Source organism: Carcharodon carcharias, chromosome 5, assembly GCF_017639515.1.
Source record: "Carcharodon carcharias isolate sCarCar2 chromosome 5, sCarCar2.pri, whole genome shotgun sequence".
Taxonomy (NCBI): Eukaryota; Metazoa; Chordata; class Chondrichthyes; order Lamniformes; family Lamnidae; genus Carcharodon; species Carcharodon carcharias.
The window spans coordinates 17,489,922-17,508,848 of NC_054471.1; the positions used below are offsets into that span (position 1 = coordinate 17,489,922).

The following is an 18,927-nucleotide window of genomic DNA, read 5'->3' on the forward strand; positions in this document are numbered from 1 at the left end:
TAGCCTTTAAAATAAATACAATTCAAATAAGTAAAAGCTCTCCTCCTCGAGTGCCATGCTGGCCATTTTTACTAAAGCAATGTGATTTCTTGGAAAAGGCATGTTTGCTCCCAGTCCTAGATGAACTTATGACCTTTTAAAAAAAAATCCAAATCAGCTCCTAAGTGTCCAAGTAATGCAATGCCCTTCCAAATTTTAAAAGAAAAAACTGTTCTTGAAGATCTGGTTTCCCAACAGTGGTGATGACAGGTTTCTCCAGGGTTAAGGGAGTTGTAGGCCGCTCTCTTGTCGTCATAAAGACTCCAGGAGACCAGCCCTGCACATTTATAAACAGGAAGGGCTATCACTCTCCAAATATGAAATTAGCATGTGACCACCATTGGAAAATTATGCAAGTCTGCACCAGGTACCTAGGCAGCAGCCATGGCGCCTACATTCTCAGGAACTCTCAGGTGCCAGAATGTTTACTTGACCTGATGCTCTGGATGGATGGCTGTTGGGTGATAAGCGTTACCCTTGAAGAAATGACTCTTGATGCTAGTAAGAATTCCTAGGACAGACGCAAAGAGGAGGCACAATGACAGCTACAGCACAACCAGGGCCAATATAGAGCAAACAATTGGGCTCCTAAAGATGAGATTCCAATGCCTGGATAGAGTAGGAGGAGCACTGCAGTATGGTCCATCCAGAGTATCACTGATTGTTTTTGTGTGGTGAGCTCTGCATAACCTTGCGCTTCAGAGAGAGGCTGCCCTGGAGGAAGAAGACCCATTAGAAACCAATCAATCTTCTGATGATGAGATCGATGAGGATGTTCATGAACCACTAGATGAAGTGCAAGGGCCTGCATGGGAGCACATGGTTGGCCCTGACACACGTGAGGCCAAGGTTCCAGTAGATTATACAATCAAGGCTTCTGAATTAGAACCATAGAACACTACAGCACAGAAAACAGGCCATTTGGCCCTTCTAGTCTGTGCTGAAATATTATTCTGTTAATCCCATTGACCTGCACCCAGTCCATAACCCTCCAGACCTCTCCCATCCATGTATCTATTCAATTTATTCTTAAAACTTAAGAGTGAGACCGCATTTACCACGTCAGATGGCAGCTCGTTCCACACTCTCACCACTCCCTGAGTGAAGAAGATCCCCCTAATGTTCCCCCTAAACTTTTCCCCTTTCACCCTAAAGCCATGTCCTCTCGTGTTTATCTCTCCTAATCTAAGTGGAAAGAGCCTACTCGCATTTACTCTGTCTATACCCCTCATAATTTTGTAAATTTCTATCAAATCTCCCCTCATCCTTCTACGCTCCAAGGAATAAAGTCCTAACCTGTTTAATCTTTCCCTGTAACTCAACTCCTTAAGACCCAGCAACATCCTAGTAAATCTTCTCTGCGCTCTTTCAATCGTACTGATATCCTTCCTGTAGTTAGGCCTCACCAATGTCTTATACAACCTCACCATAACATCCCAACTCCTATACTCAATACTTTGATTTATGAAGGCCAGTATGCCAAAAGCTTTCTTTACAACCCTGTCTACCTGTGATGCCACTTTCAGGGAATTATGTATCTGAACTCCCAGATCCCTTTGTTCCTTTGCAATCCTCAGTGCCTTACCATTTACTGTGTATGTCCTACCTTGGTTTGTCCTTCCAAAATGCAACACCTCACACTTTACTGCATTAAATTCCATCTGCCATTTTCTGGTCCATTTTTCCAGTTGGTCCAGATCCCTCTGCAAGCTTTGAAAGCCTTCCTCGCTGTCCACAACGCCTCCAATCTTAGTGTCATCAGCATACCTGCTGATCCAATTCACCACATTATCATCCAAATCATTGATATAGACAACTAACAACAATGGTCCCAGCACAGATCCCTGAGGCACACCACTAGTCACAGACGTCCAATCTGAGAAGCAATCATCTACTACCACGCTCTGTCTTCTCCCACACAGCCAATTTCGAATCCAGTTTACAACCTCTCCATGGATACCAAGTGTCTGAACCTTCTGAAGTAACCTCCCATGTGGGACCTTGCCAAAGGCCTTACTAAAGTCCATGTAGACAACATCCACAGCCTTCCCGTCATCTACTTTCTTGGTAACCTCCTCGAGAAACTCTACAAGGTTCGTTAAACACGACCTACCACGCCCAAAGCCATGCTGACTATCCTTAATCAGCCCTTGGCTGTCCAAATATTTGTATATCTGACCTCTCAGAACACCTTCCAATAATTTACCTACTGACGTCAGGCTCACTGGCCTGTAATTACCTGGTTTATTTTTGGAGCCTTTCTTGAACACCGGACAACGTGAGCTACCCTCCAATCCTCCGGCACCTCACCCATGGCTAAGGACATTTTAAATATTTCTACCAGGGCTCCTGCAATTTCTACATTAATCTCCCTCAAGGTCCGAGGGAATATCATGTCAGGCCCGGGGGATTTATCTACCTTTATTCGCTGTAAGGCAGCAGGCCCTCCACCACTTTAATCTCTATATGTTCCATGACACTACTGCTTGTTTCCCTTCCTTCCTTATACACTATGCCAGTTTCCTGAGTAAATACTGATGCAATAAAACTATTTAAGATCTCCCCCACCTCGTGAGACTCCACACATAGACGACCACTCTGATCTTCAAGGGAACCAATTGTGTCCCTTACTATCCTTTTACTTTTAATATACTTGTAGAAACCCTCCGGGTTTACCTTAATTGTCTATGTTCTGCATTTCTTTCACCCCAGCTCCACAGAAATTTTGTTCCAAACGTTATCTCAGACAGTCACAGTAGCCATCCATTAACTTGACATACGTTAACATAATATTTTGCATGGGCCACATTTCTCTTCATTTTCTTAAGCCAGAAAAAATCCACTTTGTCTCTGTATTATGGCTATGAGACATATAGGGCAGAATTTCCTGCCTGTCAGGCGGGCAGTGTGGGAGCGGGCGTGTGTGGCCAAGGACCCAATTGCCGCCTACGATCAGGTCTGAACTGCCATTTTACGCAGACGGGCCAATTAATGCCTGCTCAGCTGAATCGCAACTCCCGAGGTCAGCAGGAGTGGGCGGGCGGTTTGAGGACTGCAATGACCACCTGGTCTAGTGGCGACCCGGCGGCCTGTTTTAAAAAGCTGCTGCAGCCTTTCAAAGTCTGTGAATCATGGCCAGGGGAAGGGATCCCCAGAGCGCTGTTGGTGAGCAGGCCAGGTAGGAGGGTAGGGCAGGGGGGGGCACTCTGCCCCTCGTTTTTCTGATGATTGCCTTGCTGCCCTCCTTGAGGAGGTGGCAACATGGTGGGAGGTCCTTGTACCCCAGGACGGGAGGAAGAGGCCCGCCCCACATAACCAAACATGCCTGGGAAGAGGTGGCGGAGATTGTGAGCTCTACGACATGGTGCAACACACCTGGATCCAGGGTAGCAAGTGCTTCAAGGACCTGTTACACCCGGGAAGGATGAGTACCATGTTGGCATTGGTTACTTAACCCAGTAGGTAGGCTTCCCCCCCCCTGCACCCTCCCTGCCCCTGGCCAAGTCTGATTGTAGTGACTGCATTGAATCATTGACAGCACGTGTCCTTCACTGGGTGTGCCAGCAGATATTGCCCATGCCAAGGTCACCTTGAGGGGGTGGTGAAAAGATGAGTTCTGCCCCGCAGCATGTGGTACACTGAGACCCACATTACTGTTTTGGGGGCAGCTTGGAGCAGCTGCCCCTAGGTGCAGTGATGGAACTCCAGGACATGTCAAAGTCAGAGTGATGACATGCTGGGAGGGGAGCTTCAAGGTGGCATGGCACCAATCGATCTGCTGTCCTCTCTGCTCCACATGCTTGCACCTTCTTGCTATGGAATGTTAAACCATGTGGTGCCTAATTGATGTAGGCAGCATTTGGCCAAGGGGGTGTTGGGGGGACAGGCCTAGCATCTTTGTGTGAGTGTTTGGCTGCAGAGGGGTGAGGATGCACTGGAGCCCTGCAGTGTCCCACTCTGGTTGGGGTGGGCCATCTACAAAGAAAATCCAGGTACAAGATGCACTAATCAATGCTCTTCTCTCCTTTTCAGGAGAAGAATGGACCTAATACAGCCAAGCAGGTGAGGAGTGGCAGCGGGCTGGCCCAGTTGGCGATTCTCAGCCGCTTCGAGCAGGAGGCTGGAGGCTAGGTTTGGAGAGGCGCCATGTGCCCAGGTCCACCGGTGTTGGTGAGGCTGGGGTGACCAGATGTGAGGTCACCATTGTTCTCCCAACAGCCATGGCAGTGCTGAATGTTCAGCGGTTGAAGTTTGCAACATGGCTTGACCATTGCTTATGGAAAGATGAGCGCATAATGATCCGGGGAACAGGGATGCACATTGACATTGCCTCCACGTTAACTGATCCAATTTCCTTGTTCTTCCTTTCAGCATCAGTGGAACAGGGCTGGGAGTGGGAGCAGCAGGGGCCCTTTCTCACACCTGAGGAACCTGAAGTCTCGCACTCACCAGCATCATACCATCTGTGCCAGACAGGCACTAGTGCAGATACTAGCACCTTGGTGGGAACTGGAACATCGGCTAGTGTCCTGGGGCACAGCGTTGAGGGCACTTCACAGTTGCTGGAGGAGCTGGCAGAGACAGAGTGCCCGTGGTGCCAGCAGTCAGGGGACTGCATGGGGTCAAGCACGTGCTCAGTCGGTGCCTGATGATATGCCTCTGGAGTCGTCTGCAACGCAGCAAATGCAGGAAATGCAGTCGGATGTGCAGGTGGAGATACGTGAGGCTATGTTGGCTTGGTGTCCGTGGTGGAGGAGTCTACGCGCACCATCCCCAATGCAATGAGCCTCATGGCTGAGCATCATGTATCCTCCATGGAGAGAGTGGCGACTGTTGCAGAGAGGCTTCTCCAGGAGACCAATCAGGGCTTCCTGGGGATGCGCTTGCTTGAGGAAGTCCTCACATCGGCATTGACCTCAGCTGGTCAGTGCTAGTGTGGGAGACGGTCTTGGCACCAAGATTCCCAGCTCGGTGCCCATCTATCCATGGTGAGCAGGGAGGTCCGGAATGACCTTATGTCTGCGATACAGCTGCCTATCATCTCCGTGGGCTCCCCTCAGGGCGCCCTGGATGAGGGCGGCAGTTCCTCTGCCCCTTTACCAGTGACCGTTGCATCCGGTGAGGCTATGACAACTGGGGAGATACCAGCTGTGGAACTGGCAGCTCCCTCCCAGGAGGGGCTATCACAAGCTCCACGGGCCAGACGATGACTGCCAAGGTCATTGAGGTCAACAGCACAGCACAATGAGCAGGCTGTCTCAGATACCACACCCAGCGAGGTGGCAGCACCAAGATGTAACACCCGAAAACATAAACATAAGGCACACCACTGGTTTATCACTGGTGCTTTTGTGTTGGCCCGCAATGAGGTCTTTATGAGTTGGTGCGATTTTTAACACCTTTGTCATTTTATTTTTGTAAGTTCCCTTGCTTGTAATATTAAACTCAGACATGTCACCACGGCTGACGGTGTCTCTTTTCTTCTGCCGGTGGATGGTTTCCAATAATGTTACGAGTGATTTGTGGAACATTCAGCTTTATTAACAAAGCCCTTAGTTAATGTTCTCTCCAGGCAGATTTGGCACTTAGGCGTCGAGTATGGAGCCTGCAGTCCAGGCTTGTCCTGGAGGTCCATATGTAGTATACTAGCTGAAGATTTGTTGAATTAAAGCCTCCCGGATGTCCCTGTCTCCCTGGAGTATGCCCGGGTCAGGGTCTATCCCCTCTGCATTTCCCTGTGCATGCTCATCCTCGGATTCACTGCTGGACTCATCATGTACAGCCGCAGCCGCTGCATCTCCATCTTTGTCATCCACAGCATCCTCCCTTTCCAGCGCAAGATTGTGGAGAGCGCAGCATGCAACCACTATCAGCGACACACTGGAGTGCGCCTACTGAGCTGTCCAGGCATCGGAAACGCATTTCGAGAAGACCGAGGGCTCTCTCCACCACAGCCCTTGTGAAGGCGTGGCTCCTATTATACAGCTGCTCTGCTTCTGTTTTTGAATGGCAGAGAGATGTCATAGGCCACCTTCTGAGGGGATAGCCTTTGTCACCCCGCAGCCATCCATCGAACCAGGCTGGAGCACTGAAGAGGCCTGGCACCTGGGAGAGCCTGAGGATGTAGGCGTCTTGGGAGCTGCCTGGGTACCTTGCACAGACTTGTAAAATCTGCATCCTGTGATCACACACTATCTGCACGTTCATGGAGTGGAATCCCTTCCTGTTGACGAAGGTAACGGGCTCACCTGCTGGCGCCTTGATGGCCACATGTATGCAGTCTATTGCACCCTGGACACAGGGGAAGCCAGCAATCGTCGCGAAGCCTCTAGCTCGCTGTGTTTGGTTTGCCTGGTCCCAGCGGTAGTGGATGAAGGTCAATGCACACCTGAACAGAGCGTCTGTCAGCTGCTTAACACAAGTGTGGACAGATGATTGGGAGATACCGCAAATACCACTCACCGACTTCTGGAAGGAGCCAGAGACATAGAGGTTGAGGGCAGCTGTGACCTTTAAAGCCACTGGCATGTGGTGTCCACCCACACAATTCGCAGAGATCTCAGGCTCAATCAACTGACAGGTATAGTTGACTGTCTCCCTTGAGAAATGGAGCCTCCTTTGCACCACATCTCAGACATATTGAGGTACCTGCTTCGCCGCCTGTATACCCTGGCAGCAGGATAGTGGCGTCTTTTGCGGCCCGTTCTGCCTAGGACTACTCCTTGGCCCTGCACCCCTTGTGCCTGTCCTCCCAAAGGTGGCTGCCCTGGAGGCTGAATATGCATTCCTGGCCTCCTCCCCCTTCTAGCCCTCCCTTCCTCCTCAGAGGCGGTGCCACCAGTGGAGAGTTCAACTCCCATTCCCAGACTAAGGGAAGACTTCCTGAAACCTGCAGGCCCAAAAAAGTTTCCTCACTGCAGAGTGCTGACCTGAAGGTTGTGAGTCTAGTCCAGGCAGTTGGTATGCGTTTCGAAGCATTGCAGATCACACAGGCAAGTATCAGTAACTTTGAAAAATCAATATTTAACACAGCGTACCCACGACCCCACTGAGCCCTCTTGTCCCGACTGTGGATGAGGTTTTATACAAATGAGATTTATACACAAAATGCCTGCCCGTTGTGCACGTGCACAGGCGCCGAAAAATTGCTGTCGATTGGTACCTCTAGGGCCTTAAGTGGCCCATTAATTAATAGCGGGCAGGCATCATATATCATTGCGCGCCCGCCCAACGAAACATCATGATGGCATGCAGTGACGTTGGGACGCCCATCTGATGTCACCACATGTCATTTTACGCATCGGTGTGCGGGTCTCGCCCCCGCATGCCAACTGTAAAATCCTGCCCATAGTTTTTTGACATTTGGCCATCGGGCCCTTGCCAAAGAAACAAAACCTAAATGCATCCATATGAACCTACTTACGCTTACTGTGGCGTCATCTCTGTGCTGCGTGTGGTAACCCCCCCCTTCACATTCAGCTGCAGTGGAGAAACGCTGCTGATCCATTTTACCCCTTGCCTTGGATGACTTTAGCGGGTGTCCTCTGGGTGGGTGGGGCCTCGAGGGCCCTGTTACGTTAAAAGTCTCCTGCAAAGTAGCAGCAGGCCCTTCTGTGGCCATGGCACTCGAGGGTGACTGCGCCAATGGCGGAGGAGCAGAGAAGCTGCTACCCCCATTAGAAATGCTCTGAGAGGGGCTTTCAGACAGCTGCTGCTCAACCTCTGCCATGAGGGCCGATTGGGCCCCCCTGCCTTTCTGAGGAGGACCAGGAACTGGCTGAGTGTCATATGAACATATGAACAAGGAGCAGGAGTGGACCATTCAGTCCCTTGAGCCTGCTCCACCATTTAATAAGATCATGGCTGATCTGATAGTAACCTCAAATCTGCATCTGGCCTACCCCCAATAACCCCCTTGCTTACCAAGAATCTATCCACCTTTGTCTTAAAAATATTCAAGGATTCTGCTTCTTCCACTGCCTTTTCAGGTAGAGAGCTCCAAAGACTCATGCCCCTTTGAGAGAATTTTTTTTTGCCTCATCTGTGTTTTAAATGGACCTCTTATTTTTAAACAATGACCCCTAGTTCTAGATTCTCCCACAAGAGAAAGCATCCTCTCCACACCTACACTGTCAAGACCCCTCAGCCTAGCCTGTCCGACCATTCTTCAAAAGACAACCTGCCCATTCCAGGTATTAGTTTGGTAAACCTTCTCTGAACTGCTTCCAATGCATCTACATCCTTCCTTGAATAAGGTGACCAATACTGTACATAGTACTCTAGATGCTCTGTACAGTTGAAACATAACCTCCCTATTTTTGCATTCAGTTCCCCTTGCAATAAATGATAACCATAAAACCATAAGACATAAGAGCAGAAAATAGGCCATTCGGCCCATCGATTCTCAGCCATTCAATCATGGCTGATAAGTTTCTCAACCCCATTCTCCCGCCTTCTTCCCATAGCCTTTGATCCCCTTACCAATCAAGAACCTATCTATCTCAGTCTTAAGTACACTCAATGACTTGGCCTCCACAGCCTTCTGTGGCAATGAATTCCATAGATTCACCACTCTCTGGCTAAAGAAGTTTCTCCTCATCTCTGTTCTAAAAGGTCTTCCCTTTACTCTGAGGCTGTGCCCTCGGGTCCTAGTCTCTCCTTCTAATGGAAACATTTTCCCCACGTTCATTTTATCCAGGCCTTTCAGTATTCTGTAAGTTGCAATCAGATCTCACCTCATCCTTCTAAACTCCATCGAGTATAGACCCAGAGTCCTCAAACGTCCCTCATATGTTAAGCCTTCCATTCCTGGGATCATTCTTATGAACCTCTCCAGGGCCAGTACATCCTTCCTGAGATATGGGGCTCAAAATTGCTCACAGTATTCTAAATGTGGTCTGACCAGAGCCTTATAAAGCCTCAGCAGCACATCCCTGCTTTTATATTCTACCACATTAACCTGCAAGTTAACCTTAAGAGAATCCTGGACTAGGACTCCCAAATCCCTTTGCACTCCAGATTTCTGAATTCTCTCCCCATTTAGAAAATAGTATATGCCTCTATCCTTCCTACCAAAATGCATGACCTCACACTTGCCCACGTTGTATTCCATCTGCCACTTCTTTGCCCATTCTCCTAACCTGTCCAAATTCTTCTGCAACCTCCCTGCCTCCTCAATACTATCTGTCCCTCCACCTATCTTTGTATCATCTGCAAACTTAGCCAGGATGCCCTCAGTTCCTTCATCTAGATCATTAATGTATAAAGTAAAAAGTTGTGGTCCCAACACTGACCTCTGCGGAACTCCACTAGTCACCGGCCGCTATCCTGAGAAGGACCCCCTTATCCACACTCTCTGCCTCCTGCCAGATATTAATTGGGATAGACATAGTGTTAAGGGCTTGGATGGAGTGGATTTCTTGAAATGTGTGCAGGAGAACCTTTTAGGTCGATATGTGAGGGTCCAACAAGGAATGGCGCAGTGCTGGACCTAATTCTAGGGAATGAAGCTGGACAGATGGCTGAGGCGGTGGTGGGGGAGCATTTTAATGATGGCAATCACAATTTAAGCTTGTTATGGATAAAGAAATAGACAAGTTGCAAAAAAAGTGTTTTCGATTCGGGGAGAGCAGATTTTAGTAAAATAAGGCAGGATCTGGCCAAGGTAGACTGGGAATAGCTACTTATGGGGAAATCTACAAAAGAGCAGCGGTGGGGGATGGTTCAAAAAGGAAATGGAGAGGGTACAGGCTCAACATGTTCCCTCTAGGGTAATAGGAAGGAGTAACAAGCCCAGAGAACCATGGATGACCAGAGATATTCAGGATATGATGAGAAGGAAAAGAACAGGTACAAGGAGAGCAAATCAGCAGAGGCATTAGTGGAGTATAGGAAGTAAAGGGTGGAGCTTAAGAAAGCAATTAGGAGGGCAAAGAGGGGATATGAGAAAGCTCTGGCTGGTAAGAGTAGGGAAAATCCCAAGATATTCTATAAGTATATCAGTGGGAAGAGGATATCCAGGGAAAAAGTAAGGCCCATTAGGGACCAAGGGGGCAATCTATGGTTGGAGCCAGAGGACATCGGTAGAGTGTTGAACGAAAACTTCACATCCGTCCTCACCCAAGAGAATGAGGATGAAGGTATGGAACTCAGGGAGAGGGACTGCGAGGTTCTTGAGCAAATTGTCATAGGGAGTGACAAAGCATTGGAGGTGTTGACAGGCTTAAAAGTGGACAAATCTCCATGTCCGGATAATTTGTGTTCCAGACTGCTGAGGGAGGCAAGGGAGGAGATCGCAGGGGCTCTGACCCAAATTTTTAATTCCTCTCTGGCCATGGGGGAGGTGCCAGAGGACTGGAGAACAGCTAATGTGGTTCTACTATTTAAGAAGGGTTGTAGAGATAAGCCAGGGAACTACAGACCAATGAGTCTCACGTCAGTGGTAGAGAAACTATTGGAGAAAATTCTGGAGGAGAGAATCTATTTCCACTTGGAGAGGCAAGGTTTGATCAGGGATAGTCAGCATGGATTTGTCAGAGGGAGGGTATGTCTAACAAATTTGATTGAATTTTTTGAGGAGGTGACCAGGTTTGTAGATGAGGTTAGTGTAGTTGTTGTAGTTTATATGGATTTCAGCAAAGCCTTTGACAAGGTCCCACATGGGAGACTTATAAAGAAGGCAAATGCACATGGGATACAGGGTAATTTGATCAGGTGGATTCAAAATTGGCTTAGTTGTAGGAGACAGAGGGTGATGACAGAAGAATGTTTTAGTGACTGGAAGCCAGTGTCCAGTGGCATACCACAGGGATCTGTGCTGGGTCCCCTATTATTTGTTATTTATATAAACGACATTGATGACTATGTGGGGGGTAGGATTAGTAAGTTTGCGGATGACACAAAGGTTGGCCGGGTGGTTAACATTGAGTTTGAGTGTCTTGGGCTACAGGAAGATGCCAGATGGAATTTAATCCTGAAAGGTGTAAGATGATTCCCTTTGGAAGGGGTAATTCGACAAAGAAGTATTCAGTGAACAGCATGACACTGGAAAGTTTTGAGGAACAAAGGGGCCTTGGCGTGTGTGTCCACAGATCTCTGAAGTTGGAGGGGCATGTTAGTGGGGTGGTGAAAAAGGCATATGGGACACTTGCCTTTATCAATCAAGGCATAAATTACAAAAGTAGGGAGGTTATGTTGGAGTTGTATAGAACCTTGGTGAGACCACAGCTGGAGTACTGTGTGCAGTTCTGGTCACCACATTACAGGAAGGATGTGATTGCACTGGACGGGGTGCAGAGGAGATTCACCAGAATGTTGCCTGGGATGAAACATTTGAGTTATGAAGAGGGGTTGGATAGACTTGGCTTGTTTTCATTGGAGCAGAGAAGACTGAGGGGCAACCTTATCGATGTATACAAGATTAGGAGGGGCATGGACAGGGTGGATAGGGAGCAGCTGTTCCCCTTTGTTGAAGGGTCTGTCATGAGGTGACATAAGTTCAAGGTGAGGGGCAGGAGGTTTAGGGGGAATGTGAGGAAAAACATTTTTAACCAGAGGGTGGTGACTGTCTGGAATGCGCTGCCAGGGAGGGTGGTAGAGGCGGGTTGCCTCACATCCTTTAAAAAGTATCTGGATGAGCACTTGGCACATCATAACATTCAATGCTATGGGCCAAGTGCTGGTAAATGGGATTAGGTAGGTAGGTCAGGTGTTTCTCATATGTCGGTGCAGACTCCATGGGCCGAAGGGTCCTTTCTGCACTGTGATTCTGTGATTCAGTGCATCCCAGACCCGAACCACTCGTTGTGTGATAAAGTTTTTTCTCACGCCATATTTGCTTCTTTTGCAAATCACTTTAGATCTGTGCCCTCTTGTTCTTCGTCCTTTTACGAGTAGGAGCAGCTTCTCCCTATCTTGTCCTTTTACGAGTAGGAGCAGCTTCTCCCTATCTACTCTGTCCAGCCTCCTCATGATTTTGAACATTGCTATCAAATCTCTTCTTAACCTTCTTCTCTCGCGGAGAACCATCCCAACCTCTCCAACCTATCCTCATAGCTGAAGTTTCTCATCCCTGGAACCATTCTTGTAAACCTCTTCTGCACTCTCTCCAATGTTTTCATATCCTTCCTATAATGTGGTGCCCAGAACTGTACACAATACTCCAGCTGAGGTCAAACAAGTGTCTTATAAGAATTCAGCATCAGCTCCCTGCTCTTGTACTCTATGCCCCTATTAACAAAGCCCAGGATGCAATAAGCTTTATTAACTGCTCTCTCCACCTGTCCTGCCACCGTCATTGATCTATGCACATTTACACCCAAGTCTTCTTGCTCCTGCACCCCCTTCAAAATTTCACCCTGTATTTTATATTGTCTGTCCATGTTCTTCCTACCAAAATGCATCACCTCACATTTCTCCGCATTGAAATTCATCTGCCACCTATCTGCCCACTCCACCAACTTGTCTTTGTCCTCTTGAAGGTCTGCACCATCCTCCTTGCAGTTCACAACAATCCCAAGCTTTGTATCATCCACAAACTTTGAAATTATCCCCTGCACACCAAGATCTAGATCATTAATATACATCAGGAAAAGCACTCCTGAGGAATATCGCTACAAACCTTCCTCCAACCTGAAAAATATTCATTGACCAATACTCTCTGCTTCTTATTTTTCAGTCAATTTTGTATCCATGTTGCTACTGCCCCTTTTATTCCATGGGCAATAACTTTTCTTTCAAGTCTGTTGGGTGGAACTCTGTCAAATGCCTTTTGAAAGTCCATGTGCACCACATCAGCAGCATTACCCTCATCGACCTTTTCTATTACCTCTTTAAAAAACTCCAGCAAGTTAGTTAAACACAATTTCCCCTTTAGAAACCCACACTGACTCTTCCTTATCAACCCATACCTTTCCATGTGACTACTAATTCTATCCCGAATAATTGTTTCTAGAATCTTGCCCACCAGCGGAGTTAAACTGACTGGTCTGTAATTGCTGTGCTTATCCTTACAACCTTTATTGAAAAAGGGTGTAATCTTTGCAATTCTCCAGTCCTCTGGCACCACCCCCGAGTCTAGGGAAGACTGAAAGGTTATGGCCAGTGCCCCTGCAATTTCTACTCTCACTTCCTTCAATATCTTTGGATGCATCTCATCCAGTACCGGTGCCTTGTCAACTTTAAGTACCAACAGTCTATTCAGCCCTTCCTGCTTGTTAGTTTTGAACCCTTCTAGTGACAGAGTTTCTTTGTCTGTCACCATGGCCTGAGTGGCATCTACCTCCTTGGTAAAGACGGATGCAAAGCATTCATTTAAAACCTCATCCATGGCCCCCTCGTACATGTTTAAATTCCCTTTTAGGTTCCTACTCCTCATTTTACCGCCCTTTTATTATTTATATGTCTATAGAAGACCTTGGGATTCTCCTTTCTGTTGGCTTCCAGTCTTTTCTCATAATCCCTTTTCACTTTTCTAATATGCTTTTCACTCCTCTCTGAATCTTCTGTATTCCTCTTGGTTCTGAATTGTATTTTGTATCTGACACCTGTCATCAGTAAACTTTTTCTTCTTTCCTTTAATTTCAATCTCCTTTATCATCCAGGGAGCTCCGAATTTGTTTGCCATACCTTTCCCTTTCAATGGAATATACTTTGACTATGCCTGAACCAATTTTTTTGAAGGTAGTCCATTTTCAGCTACAGTTTTTCCTGTCAATCTTCTGCTCCAGTCTATCTGGCCCAATTCTGTTCTTGCCCCATCATGGTCAGCTCTTGTCCAGTTAATTATTCTTACTCTGGATTGCCTAGCGTCCTTTTCTATCATCATCCTAAAATGTACAATATAATGATCACTGTCTCCCAAATGTTCCCCCACTGATACTAGATCTACTTGGCCCACCTCATTTCCAAGAACAAGGCCAACAGTGCATCTTTTCTTGTTGGATTGGACACGTACTGCGGTAGAAAATTCTCCTGAACACAATCTAGGAACATTTGCTCATTCCCACCCTTTACCTTACCACTGTCCCACCCTACATTCAGGTAATTAACGTCCCCCATTATAACTGCTCTATAACGCTTGCATCTCTCTGTAATTTCCCTGCATTTTTGTTCTTCTATGTCCTTCTCACAAGGTGGTCTATAGATTACACCAAGCAATGTAATTACACCCTTTTCGTTCCTTAGATCTAGCCAAATTGATTCTGTCCTTGAACTCTCTGTGGCATCCTCTTTCTGCGGCACTACAATGCTCTCCTCAATCAACACCACTACCCCTCCTCCTTTCCTTCCTTTCCTCTCTTTTCTGAACACCTTGTACCTGGTAATATTTAACACCCAGTTCTGCCCCTCCTTGAGCCAGGTCTCCGTTTTTGCCACCACATCATATTTCCACACGGCAATCTATACCTGTAAGTCCCCAATCTTATTTGCTATACTCCATGCATTCATATACATGCATAGTAACCCTGATTTAGATTTTGTTACTTTCTCCCTTGTCCCAACTTTACCTATTAACTTACTATTCTCTATACTAGTGCTATCTGTCCCTCCCTGTATTTTGTGCACCTTGGTATTCCTCCCTAATATTTTCTCTTGGTTCCCACACCCTTACCGAGTTAGTTTAAAGCCCTCTCAACGATACTAGCAAAACACCCTCCAAGGAACTCAGTCCCAGCTCTGTTCAGGTGCAACCCGTCCAGCTTGTACAGGTGCCATCTCCCCCAGAGCCAGTCCCAGTGTCCCAAGAATCTAAAGCTCTCCCTCATGCATCATCTTTCCAGCCACGCATTCTTCTGCCTTATCTTCCCATTTCTGTATTCACTGGCACGTGGCATTGGGAGTAATCCAGAGATTATTGCATTTGAGGCCCTCCTTGCTAATGTTCTACCTCGATCCCTAAATTTGGATTGCAGGACTACATCCTCCTTCCTACCTAAGTCATTGGTACCAATGTGGACCACGACCTCTGGCTGATTACCCTTCTCAGAAGAATGTCCTGCAGCCAGTCTGTGACACCCTTGATCCTGGCACCAGGGAGGCAACAAACCATCCTGGAGTCATGTCTATAGCCACAGAAATGTGTTTGTTCCCCTAACCAATGAATCCCCTATCACTGTAGCTCTTCCTTTCTTGTCCCTCCGCTTCCTTTCTTCTCCCTTCCCCACTGTACAGCCAAGCTGCTCGTGGTGCCACAAACTTGCTCTGACTGCACTCCTCTGAGGAACCAGTGCTCTGGCTCTAACTGCACTTCTCTGAGGAACCAGCACCAGCTTCCAAAATGGAAAAACGATTTGTAAACGGGACCCCAGGAGACTCCTGCACTAGCTGCCTACTTCTCTTGGAGTGCCTGGTGGGAACCCATTCCCTCTCTGCCTCCAGGCCCTTAAGCTGTGGTGTGACCATTTCTCTGAACCCATGTAGCTCTTGGCCTCGCAGATGCACCACAGTGACTGTAGCTGCTGCTCAAGCTCAGAAACGTGGAGCTCAAGTTTCTTCAGCTGACAGCACTTCCTGCACATGTGGCCATCTAGGATACCGGTAGTGTCCATGACTTCGCACATATTACAAGACATGCATTCCACTCGACTGAGCTGCCTTGCCATGTCTTAACTCTACTTCCCTTACATTAACTTTATTCTACTTTAGATTATTTATATTACTTTATTATATTGGCCATAAATTTCCCTTATTCCTGATGCTTCTCAGTTAAATCCAAGTTTAGCAACTTGTTTAAAAATATTACACGTTTCTAATTTACTCACTAGTTCCTATTTACCAAGGCAGCCGCTCTTCTTTCTGAGGAAAGGTAGAAAAAGAAAGGAGCACCTCCTCTCTTCTCACCAAACTTCCTCAGTCACCAAACTCCAACTGAAGCACTCGACTGCAGCCAAAAACCATCCATGCTGGCTTTTGTTAATTATTCCGCACCTGTCTAGTTGACTATTGATTTTGTCCCAAACTATACCTTCCGGAAGCTTCCTTCCAACTGAAGTCAGGCTGACTGGTCTATAGTTGCCGGCATTATCCTGCACTCCTTTTTGAACAAGTGGGTAACATTCTCAATTTTTCAGTGCTCCAGCACCATCCCTGTGTCTAAGGAAGACTGCAAGGTTATCACCAGTGTCTCTGAAACTTCCACTTTCACCTCCCTCAGTATCCTTGGATGCATCTCATCTGGTCCTGGTAACCTTATCAATTTTAAGTAAAATAGTCTTTCGAACACCTCCACCTTTTCAATTGTAAATTGCTCGTGTGTACCAGTTACTTCCTGTCTCACCTCAGTCTGGGCAGAATCCTCTTTTGTAAAGACATGCCAAGTACTCGTTTAATACCTCCGCTACTTCTCCTGTCTTCACATGCAAGTCTCCTCTTATCCCTAATTGTCCTGACCCTTTATTTTACCACATTTCCTCTTCACCACCCCGGCTGCCCCTTGGTCCTCCCCCCACCGGACTGCACTCCCGCTTAGTCCTCCTCCCTTCCTGACTCCTTCAGACACCCTTACTTCTTCTGCCACCTTTAGTCCTTCACCTCTCCAGACTCTTTCTTCCAGCCTTACTTCTTCCTCCAGCATTAATCCTTTCCCCTTCCTGACTCCTTCCTCCGCCCTTACTTCTTCCTCCAACCCTACTTTTTTCTCCACCCTTAGTCCTCCCCCCTTTCCGGCTCCTTCCTCAACCCATACTTCTTCATCCAGCTCCACTCCCTCCCCCCTCCACACTTCTTCCTTTCCCCAGACTCCCTCCCTTCTCTGCACTCCTTCCTCCCCTGGACTCTCTTCCCCCTCTGCACTCCTTCCTACCCCTGGACTCCCTCCCCTCTCTGCTCTCCTTTCCCCTTCCAAACTCCTTCCCTTACACCTTCCACCCCCCCCTTAAACCTACCTCCCCAGTTGCTGCCTTCTTCTCTGTTACCGCCTCCTCCCCACCGTACTCCCTCCCACTCCCAACCTACCCCCCATCACCCTCATTCCCCCCTCCCAACCTTACTCCATCCTGGCACCTTTATTCCCCCTGCCAACCTCACCCCATCCAGACGCCTTCATTCCCCCACCAACTTCACCCCATCCTGACACCTTCATTTCCCCCCTCCTAAACCCCACCCCACCCTGACAACTCTTCATCTCCCAGTCAATCCTAGACCTTCCTCTTCCAACCCGCATCCAACAACTTCCTCTCCCAAATGCAGCTGGACCTTCCTCCACCCCCTCAACCATCATCTGTTGTGAACAGACCCTCAAAGGTGACTTTCCAACTTCTGTGGGCTGCTTTGCAGTAGAGCCATGTCCATGAGAATCCACTCGACATGTCATGGACGTTCCTCCACTGTGCCATTGCTCTCAGGTTTCTGCTCCTCGAATGTCTGCGATGCGAGCAAGGCCCTGGCAGTAATTCCCGATTTCTGTATGTCACACTAGTCAAGACGTGTTCTGCAACTTTGTGCAATCATGCTGATGTGGATGAATGATCCAGCAGGGGAGGATGATTCCAGCGGGCTGGCCTTATAATGATATGCTGATGTTTTACAAAGAGGTTCCCAACGTCCAATAGCAGGGAATGTGGCCTGCCATCGATAGGCTGAGTGGATGATCGCAACTGCTTTCATGATGTTGTGAAACTGATTTCTGGCCTTTTCGCCATATTGTCTGCTCACGCTGCTGAGCATGCCCGACACCAGCAAGCATGGAAAATTCTGCCCAATGGAACTGTTCAGTGTCTTCATAATCTGATTTTGTACAATTCTCTATTCATTACCCGGTTTCATCTTGACTTGGTCAAGATCAGAGAGGTCCTGAGCTAGCACACAGTATCTGATTGAATGCTGTTCCCACAGATAGAATCTTACAGCAGTAAGTAGGCACTTTTAGAACAAACTTAGAGACTTTTGAATGGAAGCCAGCCTTAATAATTTAACTTCATTAATTTCTAATGATTTAATTATGGCTTAATTAAGGTGCACTACTTAGTCAAACAACTGTTTCTGGCTGGTTACTAATTATGCAATAATTTTTGATTAATACGTGTGAGTGATTATAAAGTACAGAATAGAAAATGGCTTATTTTATCCCAATATCATACAAGATGGTGTCTTAACCTTGTTATCTTACTGTAGTAGATGTAACATGAACATAGTCTATGAAAGGTCAAGCTACACTAAAAATCTACTGCCCAGGCCTACTTATGCCAGACATCGCCTCTGACATCTGGAGGTAGTTTGTTTTTCTGCTTGTCCTCTGGATACGTTGAAGCGTCATTGCCCACCTTCATCAATGCCTTCCCTGGAAATTGGCATCTGGACCAGCTTTCCCCTCTGTTGTTGCCTGCTGTCGGCCTCGCGGCCTCTGTTTTTGGACTGCCTGAGCTCTCCTTCGCATTCTCTCTTCCTGCTTCCGAGGTTGCAGGAAAATCAGGTGAATGAAAACTATTACTGTTATGGCAGTAATTGCACCATGTGAAGAAAGCAAATATAAATGTGAGAGCATGCTCTCCCACAATTCTGATTCATTTCACTAATTATTACGGAATCCCTTTAATCGGCCAATTGTGAACTCCACCCACCCAAAGCAACCCTCCTCCAACTTTGATCTGCAATCCTAGCAGTTGAACATGCATTTTCAGTGAACCACAGACAATGGGGCATATTACATTCCAAACCTGCTCTTGTAGCTTCTACCCTCCCTTTGTCACCCTCACACTTGCCTCCATCACCTTTGACTCACCCAACATTGTTTTCCCTCTCCCCTCTATTACCCTTGAATATTCCCTGTTTCCTTGGAACCTTATACCATTTCCCTGCACATGCCATCTCTCCCCCTGTCCCTACACCCATGACCATCCCAAAGCTGACTCCTGCTATCCTCCTCCATGCTTTTGTTCACTCTTGTGACCC

General features: G+C 47.4%; 1 protein-coding gene across 1 annotated transcript in view; it reads left to right on the forward strand.

Moving 5' to 3' along the window:
- LOC121278118 (dynein heavy chain 8, axonemal-like) overlaps positions 1-18,927 on the forward strand; it is a 2,067,071-nt gene that overhangs the window by 96,669 nt on the left and 1,951,475 nt on the right. The window contains 2 exon segments of the mRNA XM_041188205.1: positions 742-894; positions 4,072-4,165. Of these exon segments, the coding sequence (XP_041044139.1) occupies positions 742-894; positions 4,072-4,165 (247 nt within the window).